This window comes from Dendrobates tinctorius, unplaced genomic scaffold (genome assembly GCF_039654945.1).
Source record: "Dendrobates tinctorius isolate UK_male_01 unplaced genomic scaffold, ASM3965494v1 ptg000007l, whole genome shotgun sequence".
Classification (NCBI taxonomy): domain Eukaryota; kingdom Metazoa; phylum Chordata; class Amphibia; order Anura; family Dendrobatidae; genus Dendrobates; species Dendrobates tinctorius.
Genome location: NW_027361675.1, coordinates 27,667,934 through 27,682,160, shown reverse-complemented (window position 1 = coordinate 27,682,160; position 14,227 = coordinate 27,667,934). Strand labels below are relative to the sequence as shown.

The following is a 14,227-nucleotide window of genomic DNA, read 5'->3' as shown; positions in this document are numbered from 1 at the left end:
GAGTGCCACTTTATCTTTTCTCTACACCACACATTTTTAAATATGGTTTGTATTTTAATACTGCTTCATTTTCAAAATCTGTCTTTGCTTTCAACTTTAAGGACATTTCTGTTCACGTGTATAGCCAATAATGTACCGATGTAATGCGGGTCTCCCAATATGAACTCAACCATCTCATATATGCCTTTGAGGCTGTCAAGTGCACCACTGTCCATACACGTCTGGGCTCACTGACACAAATAATGACTCTCTCTCCCGACAGAATCGGATCGATTACGGTAATGACACTCGGCTCAAACTAAGATCAAAGTTTGATCTGATTCTCTCGGATGACAACCGAGTGCAGTCCGATGTTTTACACGCACCTGTAAACTTGAGTGGGTGCAAAACATTTGATTTGAAGACTCACTTGCAGCGTGCTGCGATTGTTATCTTATCGGCATGAGAAAAAAACACGCAGATCTGCACTGGCCCATAGAATAACACCGGTCCGAGTGCTATCTTATAAAACATCAGATAGAGCTCGTCCAAGTTATACAGTCGTGTGAGAGAGCCCTAATACTGTGAGTTTGTTCCACTTTTACCCCATCAAGGCAATCTTTTGTTAGTGAAACAACCTAGACTAGTACAGTCTATAATGACATATTATAAAAAATGGAACTGTTGGACTTACTGCAGCTCACATATAATTCTAGCTCTGAAAAGGTTTACAGCTTTTCAATGAAAAGAACAACTTTTCCACTGACAGCAAGCAAAAATCTTAAAAATTGTGAAAGAATTAATATTTTTATAGGAAGGTTCTCCCCTCCTTGTATACCTATTATTTATTAGGCAATATAAAGCAGATGTGAAATGTCATTAGAAGGCCTGGCCTATTAAAGCTTTCACATTCCCTATGAAAATCACAGCAGAGGCCCCCTTTTAGGTACCTCCCTTTAAAAGCTAGGGACCCCATACATACACATAATCTTTTTTCCTTCAGCATGGTTTGAGCTGCCAGACCACACAATGGGATTATTGTGTAAGAGGCTATTCATTATACTTTTTTTTTTTTCCCTTCACTTCAGAGGGTACCGCAGCAGATTTACCAGCACTGAGACACTTCTGTTCTGTATGAGAGTGATGGTCGGCGTTATCATTCTGTATGACCATGTGCATCCTGTTGGAGCATTTGCAAAAACCTCCAAAATTGATGTAAGTACATGACATTTTGCAGTTCACTCAGGATTACTAAATTTATTTTATTTTTTTTCTCTGGAGAACTAATCCAAAAATGACAGACAGCCAATATATAGACTCATTGTAAAACCATAATCATAAAGTTCTGGATGGTTAGCAACCCTGATGTAAACCCCCCTTATAGTCAACCAAACATGCCCGATGTAATGGGGTCCCAGGCAGGTTATGTCAGGGGAGTTAAGGATCCGACATGTACGATTTTGGACTGCTGATTCTTTTGTTCCCCCTCCATAGATGTCTGGCATAGGATAACTGAGGGAGAAAACAGGAGTGATCCTATGTACGCGAGGGACGGCCGTAATAGCTGCTGACAACTGGCAGGACCATCATTTGTCAGACAGACATCTTTTGTGTATGGTGGGCTTTAGAAGAGATGTAGGCTTAATTATCTTAAATTATCTTCACTTCCATAAAAATGTAAAGATCGGTAGCACCTACCATACACAGTTCGTCCTCATGCACACTGCCATATTGGCTCCATTTTTTTACTCCGCTGTAATAGGTCTCCCATGTCTCCCATCCCCCATCTTTATGCCCCCTAATTTTTTTTTAATATGGAGGTGTATAAAGCCATTCTAGTGGCATGCACCCATCAGAAGCTGTTTGTATAAAGCTTTTCTCCATCTCTATTACTATCAAAGGGAAATAGCCGTGTTGATTCGGCACCAATAGACCATGCATTGTCCCGTAGTACCTGGTCCATGTGCCGCTGTACAGCCTCTGTGCCAGGTGCATGCAGTTATGGTGAGCATGACATTGGGCAGCAGATGACACACTGATGACACCAATACTGTTTTTGCGTTACCGGTTTTATACGGACGTGTGAAGGAGGCCTAGTGAAGACAGCCAAGTGCTGTGCTCAGTGACATCCAGCAGTAAGATTGAGAATGAATAGACCAGAGGTACGCATGCTCGACCTCTGCGCCATACCAGATGGGGATTCTTCAGAGCCCCATTCTAAAAATCGCTGTGAATCGTTGCGGGCGGACCCCCATCAATTAGGGCGTTATCCCCCTGGTACAAACACCCTAACTTCCTGGGGCCATAAGTTGCCTAATACACTGGTGGGGCCCAAGTACAACGATCTAAAGCCCCCGTTACACACGGCGAGATCGCTAGCGATATCGCTGAAGCGACAACGATTTTGTGACGCAACAGCGACATCGCTAGCAATCTCACTAAGTGTGACACGCGGAAACGACCGGCTCCCTGCTGCGATGTCGCTGATCGTGCGCGAACGTTCAGGATCATTTTTTGATCGCTGGCGTCACACTGACCAGCATGCATCGCTGTGTTTGACGCCCCTTATCAACGACGAGCGACCTCGTTGGTGACTCCGAACTCATATAGATAGCGCTGAAGGACGCCTATTCAAAGTCTGAATCGCTATTATAGACAGTGTGTGACACGGTACCAACGATCGCCGTGGTCGTTAGTGACATCGCTGATCGCTGATGCGTCATTATGAAGGTCGGCCTGTATGACTGCTTACTATCGATGCACAAACGATCTTAGCCAGATCGTATCGTTGTCGGAATCGTTGGTGCATCGCTACGTGTAACGGTACCCTTATACTTCTAAAAATATTGTTTGAAAGGGCCCCCCATCTCCTCCACAGGTTGCACAGGCTATGTGTCCGCCCATGTTGTAATATTGTGAAGAAATTAGAAATAAATTTATACAGGGAACATATTAGAAGGCTGGTCACAAATTGATATAAGTATTTCCAGCTCAAATAATGAAAAACATATATATTTTATTAATATTTCATTAATGGTGCATATGACGATAAAAATATGTTAAAAGAAATTGTATACATCTCTATGGTGTCCCTACTCATTATAAGTATGAATGTGACGGTGATGCTGACAGCACCAGAATAATAATTAAATGATATATGTTGCAATTTGTTACTTACAATATAAAACACTAGTTCTAATTATACCAAGCTTCACAGAAATCAGTGATAAAGGATATACAGTTAGGTCCATATATATTTGGACAGAGACAACATTTTTCTAATTTTGGGTCTAGACATTACCACAATGAATTTTAAACAAAACAATTCAGATGCAGTTGAAGTTCAGACTTTCAGCTTTCATTTGAGGGTATCCACATTAAAATTGGATGAAGGGTTTAGGAGTTTCAGCTCCTTAACATGTGCCACCCTGTTTTTAAAGGGACTAAAAGTAATTGGACAGATTAAATAATTGTAAATAAAATGTTCATTTCTAGTACTTGATTGAAAACCCTTTGTTGGCAATGACTGCCTGAAGTCTTGAACTCATCATGGACATCACCAGACGCTGTTTCCTCCTTTTTGATGCTCTGCCAGGCCTTCACTGCGGTGGTTTTTAGTTGCTGTTTGTTTGTGGGCCTTTCTGTCTGAAGTTTAGTCTTTAACAAGTGAAATTGCATGCTCAATTGGGTTGAGATCAGGTGACTGACTTGGCCATTCAAGAATATTCCACTTCTTTGCTTTAATAAACTCCTGGGTTGCTTTGGCTTTATGTTTTGGGTCATTGTTCATCTGTAGTATGAAACGACGACCAATCAGTTTGGCTGCATTTGGCTGGATCTGAGCACACAGTATGGCTCTGAATACCTCAGAATTCATTCGGCTGCTTCTGTCCTGTGTCACATCATCAATAAACACTAGTGACCCAGTGCCACTGGCAGCCATGCATGCCCAAGCCATCACACTGCCTCCACTATGTTTTACAGAAGATGTGGTATGCTTTGGATCATGAGCTGTACAACGCCTTTGCCATACTTTTCTCTTTCCATCATTCTGGTAGAGGTTGATCTTGGTTTCATCTGTCCAAAGAATGTTCTTCCAGAACTGTGCTGGCTTTTTTAGATGTTTTTTAGCAAAGTCCAGTCTAGCCTTTTTTTTCTTGATGCTTATGAGTGGCTTGCACCGTGCAGTGAACCCTCTGTATTTACTTTCATGTAGTCTTCTCTTTATGGTAGATTTGGATATTGATACGCCTACCTCCTGGAGAGTGTCGTTTACTTCGTTGGCTGTTGTGAAGGGGTTTCTCTTCACCATGGAGATTATTCTGCGATCATCCACCACTGTTGTCTTCTGTGGGCACCCAGGTCTTTTTGCATTGATGAGTTCACCAGTGCTTTCTTTCTCAGGATGTACCAAACTGTAGATTTTGCCACTCCTAATGTTGTAGCAATTTCTTGGATGGGTTTTTTCTGTTTTTGCAGCTTAAGGATGGCTTGTTTCACCTGCATGGAGAGCTCCTTTGACCGCATGTTTCCTTCACAGCAAAACCTTCCAAATGCAAGCACCACACCTCAAATCAACTCCAGGCCTTTTATCTGCTTAATTGAGAATGACATAACAAAGAGATTGCCCACACCTGTCCATGAAATAGCCTTGGAGTCAATTGTCCAATTACTTTTGGTCCCTTTAAAAACAGGGCGGCACATGTTAAGGAGCTGAAACTCCTAAACCCTTCATCCAATTTTAATGTGGATACCCTCAAATGAAAGCTGAAAGTCTGAACCTCAACTGCATCTGAATTGTTTTGTTTAAAATTCATTGTGGTAATGTCTAGAACCAAAATTAGAAAAATGTTGTCTCTGTCCAAATATATATGGACCTAACTGTATGGGTGAGGGATCTAATGAATGGAATTACTGTGAGTGATGTCGGATATGTGATTGATGCTGGGATTTCTTACCAATAACTCATCATTCCAGCAGTGACACTATAGAAATAACTAAGCCGCTATATGAGAACTATCTGAAGATGCTGCATGTAGTGTTTACTGACCGTCCTCACATGACCGGAAAGGAGTCGCCTCCTGCTGGTTTCTATTCTATGGGTCATGGGTTTCGAGATCAGATCTTATCAACATAAGACTATTTTAACACTTCTAGCATTGTTCAATTTTACGCTTTTACTACAGCCGAACTCATGGGGCATGATTCCTATTTGGGTGTTATTTTAAGTCAATTTTCCTTTTAAATTTTTCCTTTGCATTATGTCATTGACCACATTTTTTTTACACTAACTTCTTACTAGTACATGAATTTTGCTTAAAAAAAAAAAAAAAAAAAAGTTCTTTATTTGGCTTTGAACTGTTATATTACATTCTAGAGCAAAAAAATTGCACGTTTTGCTAAAAAAAAAATCACTGCGGTGGGTAACAGATGTACATTCGTGTCCCTTGTGACTTTTTGAAAAGTCACAATTGATGAATCATCCAAAAACATGTGGAAACCTCAAAACTCGCTGTCAATGGTGAACATAATAAAAAAAATAAGTGAACACATAGAAAATAGAGTTTAGAAAAGGCGCAAATTAAAATAAAAACTGGGCGCAAAGCTTCAGAAACTAGAAAAAATAGGCGTAAATGCAATAATGATATTCACTGCTAAAAACACAAGTCAATTAAAGTAAAAGCTTTCATTTTGTTACTAAAGTAAAGCTCATTGTCCATCTAGCAGGCTGTTTTGTAACATGCTATAGAATATAATTTTAAAGGTTCATTGTCAAAATCATCTCTTGGGTCCATTGAGTTTGCTTTGGCAAAGCTTTCCTTTCTTCCCTCTATTGGTGCCCAACATTCAAAAGATGTGAAATGGTATGCGACTATATGAATATTGTCATACAATTTATTTAAACTGGTAATATAAATCTCATATCTACATATCCATTTATCTTGTTTATAGATGAAAGGCTGTATCAAGGTGCTAAAAGACCAGCCATCAACAAGCACAGAAGGTCTACTGAATGCTCTCAGGTATGTACAGTGTCTCTTAAAGAAAGCCTAGTACCAGATCAATGTTGTCCAATTTTTGCCTAATTTTATTCCCTCTGCAACCCTGATTAATCCGTATTTTGTTGTTTCAATCCGCCATCTGGTTCCAGAGATGTTGATGGTATTCCTTGGGGGGGTGTATTAAGGCTGCTCTGCATTATTACTCTGTAAGCAATGCCCTTTGTAAAGGCCACAAAAAATATCAATGCAATGGGATGAAACTGAATGGGAGGAGACACAGATTAGATATTAGAAAAAACTTTTTGACAGTTAGAGTGATCAATGAGTGGAACAGGCTGCCACGAGAAGTGGTGAGTTCTCCTTCAATGGAAGTCTTCAAACAGAGGCTGGACAGACATCTGACTGGGATGATTTAGCGAATCCTGCTTTGAGCAGGGGGTTGGACCAGATGGCCCAGGAGGTCCCTTCCAACTCTACGATTCTATGATTCTATGATCACTACATGAAAAGATCCATATCTATGGAACTGTATGTTGGATTGGAAAAAAAAAATCAGACTACTCAGGGGAGTGGCAGGAGTTAAATAACAGCAAAAAAAGGGCCACTTTTAATCTGGCGACAGGACCTTTTCAATTAGACTAATGTCGGACAATCCCAACAATATTGATGGATTCGGAGGACAGTCTATTGAGTATGGAGGCTTCCAGATGATCTTGGGGGACAGAAGTATCTTGTTTGTCAAATTTCATAGAGCTGATCCTTTGGTTCTCTAAGAGATAAGCTGCCGCCAAAAATGTCTGGCAGCGGCTCCCTCATAAAGGACCAAGGAGTGTCCTCTTTCCAATGAGGAGTTGGGCTTTCAGTTGAATAACCCAACAGCTATCTAGAGTGTGGTGGGGGATTTCAAGTAGTTAGCTTGGCTAGAGATGATAAAAAGGTCATGTTTCATGACAACTCTTATGTTTATTTTTTAGATATACAACCCGTCACCTCCATGATGACACCACATCTAAACAGATCAGAGCTCTCCTACAATGAGCCATTGCATGTGTCCCCATGCACCAACACTGTGTAAGAGAGAAGATGGGCTCTGTTCCAAATCGCGCAAATGCCTTGACCCTGCATCTAATGTAGTGAGGCTGTGAACATCAATGATCCTTGTAAAGGCCTTTACCAGTGCTTCACTGTGGTCTGTGTTCATGACTTTACTACAGAGTACTAGAGTCACCCATGTCCCTATAGGTCTAATTGTCAATTACTGTTCTGTAAAGACATCTGCAAATATTTCTGTACAATAGCTTTACAACGTACACAATCCCCATGCATTGCCCCTTGCTGCGTATGCAAAAGGGCTAAATCTATATTTTATGGGTCAGTAACTGTCACTGTAATTTAAGGCGGAATCCCAAGTTTCTTATTGGTGTCCACAGCCGTGTCACTACCCTGCAGATACCGTCCTCTATAGTCCTCCGTACAGCACAGAGTTCTGTGGTTATTCTTTGTGCCCTTTATAGTCCTATGTATTAATACAACTCTGAGTGTCATAATAACAATCTAGAAAAAGATCTACCGATCCATCATCATATTCCTAAAGGCAAGGTACAATATGGTGGGTGGCCAGTGAGCAGACACAAATGGAAGACTTGCAAGTGCTGGACACACTGTAATAAATAGCGCTGTATGACGAGTTGTATAGATACCTACAAGCACACTATGTCCAGAGTTTTCCATGTTATTTGCAATATGTCGGTTGGTGATGAGGCCTCGTCTATAAACCTGGATCAAGAATTTCAACCAAAAACACAAATATGCACAAAAAAATCCATCATCGGGTAGAATAGTGGATTATGCCATCACCCAGCCTGTTCTACATATATATGTGCGTGTGTGGACACTGTATATATCGAAGTCATGTAATTTCGTGTTACACGTGCCGAGATGTAACATTTGTCAGAGTACAAAGAATACACGAACATGGACACTCTTACAAGGACTGCTACCGGGCTCTGTGTGTCACGAGACCTGAAAGCTTCTCTCTGATGGTTCCTCTTATGAATCTAATTCAATAAAATGTCCTGTTCTGGTCGGTGGTGTCTGCTGAAATCCTCTGCTCGCTATCGCAGCTAAAGTGGGTGCGTAAAACCAAACACCAGCAGGGGGCAGCATGGTCCAAAGATATGAAAATATAGATTTCAACATACTTTTGTGAATGAACAATGCTAAAATATACTGAACCAACTAAACTGCAGATGTATAGGACTCCAACAAAATAAAGTAGTCATTCACACTAAACATTCATTAAAAGGATCCCTGGTCCATAATTCTTCAGCAATCCTAAAATGCTTTTATCCCATTTTTTTTTTTAATTTCTAAAGCACAATTCCACACCCTCCACAGTATAATATTATACAGATCTACCATTATATATCATTATTTAGCAATTATCCATGAACCGCTCCCCAAGTATACCTCTTACAAGACAAAGATGCATCTGATTCAATGTGGGAAATTCTGAGGGGTTTTAAAAAAAAAGAAAAAAGAAATTGTTGGGAGTCAGCAATGAGCCAAATTAAATAAACTGTTCATAGTCTATGATAGAGCCTTTGGTTTTCACATTGAGATATGTTTCTTTCATTGAAATTTCATTGGTAGTAGTTATGCAAATAAATCCAAGAGCTCGTTCACACGGCCACATTTTTTTTTTCTATTTTGCATAAGGGGTAAGGTTTCTCCTTGTGAAGAGTGACTTGCCAGGTCTGGCTCACCAGTATGGGGAGACTTACAGTAAATACCTTGCATGCTCCTCTCCCGACAAGCCTACAACCTGCAGTGATCTTCAGTCTACTGAACCCCCGCACAACCAGCTCTACCCTCTCCTAATGTACCCTCATCCATCCCTGTAGACTGTGAGCCCTCACGGGCAGGGTCCTCTCTCCTTCTGTACTTGTGTGTGCCTTGTTTTTCTCATGTTTATTGTACTTGTCTATATTTGTGCCTATATTTATCCTAAGTCATATTATGCGGTTGATAATGAGTTCTAGAATCGCTACTTCCTATAGGTGGCGCTAGAGTTCAGTCTTCTTCCTCTCTGAAGAGACAATATGCTTATTTGCATAAGAAATTCTATATACAGTTGGTACCAAATATTGAGCTTTTTTTTTGAAAGTGTAACTACTTCTGTCTGGTTGTTGTGATGCCACTTTCCATTTTTCTGGTGATTTTAGTAAACCGGAAGCAAATGGTTGTCAGCTATAAGGATGAAAATTGGGTTTGAAATTGTTTTATCCCATTATGTGTTAATTTTCAACATTTGATGGGCCAAATGTTTTGCATATTTTGTCATGGGTAGTCGAATTTTGCCTCCAAATTTTTTGTTTCTTTGTTTTTGTGTTAAAACATGGCAAAGACAAAACCAAACTTATCACCAGCTGTCAGGAAACTTATTATTCTGAGAGTGACGTCAGGCAAAAGCCAAAAAGAGGTAGTTATGGAATTCAATTGCTCTCAGCATCTAGTGTCAGGTATAATAAAGAAAGAAACAGAAGAAAAAGAAGGTTATGGAACAGCTGACAAACCTAGAAGGGAACGACTATGGAAAACTTCCTCCAAAGTTGATCATATTATTAAGAAAAAGTCAATATCTAATGTTCATAAAAGTGCTGTACAGATTTCACATGAAATGAACGAAGAATGTGGGGTCACAGTGAGTGGCCAATCTGTGGCGCTCTGACTATGAGCAATGGGGTTGAATGCACGAGTTCCAGTCAAGAAGCCTTTCATCTCTGCAAAGAACCGGAAGGTCCAAATTGAGTTTGCCAAAGTACACAGCCAATGGAAAGAGACAGATTGGTCTAAGGTGTTGTGGTTGGATGAATCCAAGTTCAATCTGTTTGGTAGTGATGGCAAGCACTGTACATACAGCCCAATTGGAAAACATAAAGATTTAAGGTACCAAACACCTACAGTGAAACATGGTGGTGGCAATGTAATGGTTTGGGGCTGCTTTTCTGTATCTGCCATTGGCCCTCTGCATAGAATTGATGAAATATGAATGCTAACATGTACCAGGATATACTGATACTGGAGAATGTAATGCTGCCACATGGTAAAACCAAAGTAGGCAGGGGCTGAAAATTCCAGCACACATCCAATTTAGTAAAAAATTGGTTAGCAAAGAAGAATGTTCGCCTGTTGCAATGGCCAAGCCGATCAACTGATTTATACCCTATAGAGCAGTTTTGGGATGAGATAGGGTGACGAGTTGGGGCCCGTACCCATAGCAATAAAGCTTAATTGTTTGCAGATTTGCAAATGGAATGGAGCAAGATCTCTCAAGATGTCTTGAATACCCTAATGGCTTCAATGCCCCGTCGGTGTGGTGCAATAATTAAATCAAGAGGTTACGCTACAAAATAGTAAGTTATGGCATTGTAAACAATGAATTACTTTCTATGTTGTGATCAATAAACAGTATATGCAAAACTTTTGGCAGTCAGTTTTCTTTAATGAAATGACCATACCTATATTCTAAAGTATTTTGTTAAAGTTAAGGTCTTGCATGATGATAACTTCATGCACTTTCATTTCATCACCAGGAAAATGGCATTTTAGCAACCAGAAAGAAGTAATCACACTTTGTAATCACACTATGGATCAGCCATAACATTAAAACAGCCCAGAGATGTGTCAAATATCATTTCCTGCTGACTGGTAGGTACAGCTTTAATTCACACCTAAGGCCCATTCATATTTCCCTTTTTGATATATGTGTTCTATGTTTTTCACAAGGAGAGAAAACATACCGCACCTACATTTGTGATCAAATTTGCAGATGAAATTTACCAATTCAATTTTCATGGGTCTATGGGGAAAAGCAGCACTCTGCTGTGTGTCACAGGAGTGCTGTCCAATTTTTACAATTTAAAATTACACCAGTCCTACTCCTGGTGATTATGGTGTGGGGTGACATAATGTACAGAAGACAAACAACAGAGAAGGATAATGCCAGCTCACAGCTGTAGTTTGTAGGAGTCCAGCGTGCACGGACCCACGAGCCCGACCACTCATGTATAGCAATTGCAGGAAAAGGAAGAAATGTTCTAACTTCTGGTAAAATTTCAGAGTAATATTATTCCATCAAAAAACAAATAAAAAATAGAGAACAGGAACAAGCGACGCGTTTTGAACACGGATGTTCTTTATCAAGCTACTTGATAATGAACAACCGTGTTCGAAATGCGTCGCTTGCTCCTGTTCCTGTCCACTATTTTTTAATTTTTTTTTTGATGGAATAATATTACTCTGAAAATTTTACCAGGAGCTGGGACATTTCTTCCTTTTCCTGCAATTGCTAAACATGAGTCGTTGGCTCGTGAAAATTTTACCAGAAGCTGGAACATTTCTTCCTTTTCCTACAGTAGACAGACCCCTCTAGTCTTCATTTCAGGTACATTAACAGCTCGGCATTACATTAATTTGAACAAGGAGTAAGGAAAAAAAAATACATTGATTTGGTCATAAAATCAGTACTGCAGCCATTTCTCCAAAGTTTCTCAGGAACTATTTTTCAACACAACAACACCAGGTCACATGTTACTCATGCATCTGACAGGAGCCTCCATGGCTTAAATGTGCCTATTGTGGCCTGCCGTATCTCTGGACTTGTCTGCCATTGAGCACATCTGATCATCATTGACTGAAAATTGCAAAAGGAGCTGCCAGCAGTGGATCCTGATGACTTGTGTGCCAAAGTGCATTCAGCACGACAGAACAATCATCAGATGACCATTAATAACCTCATCTACAGTATATAATTTTTTATTATTTTCAAGTCATTAATCTCTCTACATCTCCACCAACCCTGCGATTTCCATAACTCTGTGCCTTTCCTTCTTGGTAATGCAATTACAATGTTGAAGAGCATATGAGAAAGTAGGAAAAGAATAAAATTGAGAAGAGGGGGCACTGAAAAGAGGAACTGAGAAAATACACAGTTGTGGAATTGTAATTATTAGGGCATAATAATAAAGCATAGGTAATATGAGCTCAAGGGGTAAAGAGAGGAATTATTAGGGAAGGGGAAAAGTTTGGTGATATAAGTGGGGAAATAAATTAGAATAGTTGAAGGAATGGAATATATAGGGATGAAAGTAACAACAATGAAGATTCAATTGTATCATTTAAACTATTGAGAATCAAGTGCTACTGGGTAGTATCAAACCCATCTGTTCCATGAAAAGTGACCGGTGAAAAGAAAAAAGCACAATATGAAAATAATATTAAAAATATTTTTATTACGCCACATGAAAAATTTCTTTACATAACAAAAAATTAACAAGACTAAATGACAAGCTAAGGTAACCTCTGTGGTGGGACTCAAAAAGGCTAAAGGCTACTTTAAACACATCAATATCAAAATTCAAAAAGAATCTGGTGCTTGCCTTTTAAGTTCTCATAGCTAAGGGTTAATTATATATCAGCCTCCATTATATTGCACACAGCCAGACCAATGCCATAGCCAATGTACCGCAAAAAGAAATGGAGCAAAGAAAATGTCATCCCCAAAAAGCTATGGGCAAGTAACTATAATGAATAAATCAATCAGCAGAACTTACATGTGTGGAGCCTAGTGCCACGTCCCTCTCCCCGACGCGCATTTCGTCCTCTTCTTCAGGGGGCGTCATGAAGCTGAATGCACAAAGGGTTAAATGGAGAAACAAATGTTATGTTAGGCTTAGTCTGTATATTAACAATAAGTATTGTGAGAATCATGTGGGAATAGTGGATGAGGGCAGGTATATCTCGCCCAGATTCCTTTCCTATGTGGCCTAGTCTGGTCAGTATCGCACCTGCTTGCTAATGAATAATGGGAGGTGGATATAAAAGGATGCCAGATAGTTGTGTGAGTGTCTCAGCCTGGGAACACAGAGAGCCTGTCTGTGTGAGAGACACACGTGCGTGAAAGCAGTGCCCACTGCAACTGTGGTTTGGCTGGACGGGAGAAGCCCGCCAGTAGGTAGTTAGGTTGTCCATTGTTTAGTTAGTGCCGGACAGGCAAGGATTTGTTTTATGTTTTATTTCCTTTTGCATTTGCTTTCACCGTTAATAAACCTGACCCAGGGTCAGTTACACCCGAATCCCAGCTCTGCGCCTGAGTTTCATGCTGAACGCACGTGACCTTTGACCCCAGCAAAGCCGATCCCGGAGTGTTTTATCACATTGTGGTGGAGAACGCGGGCAACACGTTGCAAGCATGAGCATGGAGGACGTGGTGAAAGCGCTGGTACAGTCCACCGCCGTCCAGCAAGAAGCTAATCGGGTGATGATGGCCCAGCTGAAGGAGTTGGTGGACATGACAGCTACCGATCGTTCGCTTCTCCAGCAGGTGGCGCAGCGCCTGGCAAGCCTACATGAGGTTAACCTGGAAGCCGAGTCGAGAGTGATTCACGTGAGTCGGTACTGGCAGAAGATGACGACCGAAGATGACGTCGAGGCATACCTGACCACGTTTGAACGGACGGCGGTGCGAGAAAAATGGCCGAAGGCACGATGGACCGGCCTGATTGCCCCGTTTCTTTCCGGTGAGGCCCAAAAGGCTTATTATGACTTAGAGCCTGAAGCTGCGCAGGACTTTGACAAACTGAAAGCCGAGATCTTGGCCCGGCTGGGAGTGACGACCGCTGTCCGTGCACAGAGAGTGCATCAATGGACTTATCAGCCGGATAAACCACCGCGGTCACAGATGTTCGACCTGATCCACGTGACGAAGAAGTGGCTACAACCCGAAGTGCTGACAGCGCCAGAGATAATCCAGAGAGTCGTCATGGACAAGTACCTGAGATCTCTACCTCCAGCCCTGAGGAAGTGGGTAAGCCATGGAAATCCTGCGACGGCAGATCAACTAGTGGATCTGGTTGAACGTTACTCCGTGGCGGAAGGACTCCGAGACGACGCTACCCCACCTCGTTCTTCATCATCTCCACGTGGAACTGGTAAGACTGTTCCAGGGAGTATGGGAGATGGAAAAATCCCTAAGACAGTGGGGGAGGAAAACGGGACTGCCCGCACTGTGAGGCCGAGAGTAACGAACTATGGTCTAAGCAAGGGGCCCGTTAGGTGTTTCCGCTGCCAAGAGATGGGAAATATTGCTGCGAACTGTCTGGTCACTACTGAACCCATGCAGTGCGATGTCACAGACTCTAAAAACCGCATGTCTATGGTTGCACGGGTAGTGAGTGTGAATGGTC

The 14,227-nt window shown here is 41.2% G+C and overlaps 1 protein-coding gene across 6 annotated transcripts in view; it reads left to right on the top strand.

Annotated features, from left to right (window-relative positions):
* LOC141087068 (CYFIP-related Rac1 interactor A-like) overlaps nucleotides 1-8,066 on the top strand; it is a 92,590-nt gene extending 84,524 nt beyond the window's left edge. For all 6 annotated transcript variants that reach the window (XM_073572946.1, XM_073572947.1, XM_073572949.1 and 3 more), the window contains 3 exons: nucleotides 1,068-1,194; nucleotides 5,932-6,002; nucleotides 6,956-8,066. In XM_073572946.1, the coding sequence (XP_073429047.1) occupies nucleotides 1,068-1,194; nucleotides 5,932-6,002; nucleotides 6,956-7,019 (262 nt within the window). In that variant the 3' untranslated portion in view covers nucleotides 7,020-8,066. The remainder of the gene's footprint in view (nucleotides 1-1,067; nucleotides 1,195-5,931; nucleotides 6,003-6,955) is intronic.
* Nucleotides 8,067-14,227: the final 6,161 nt, after the last annotated feature.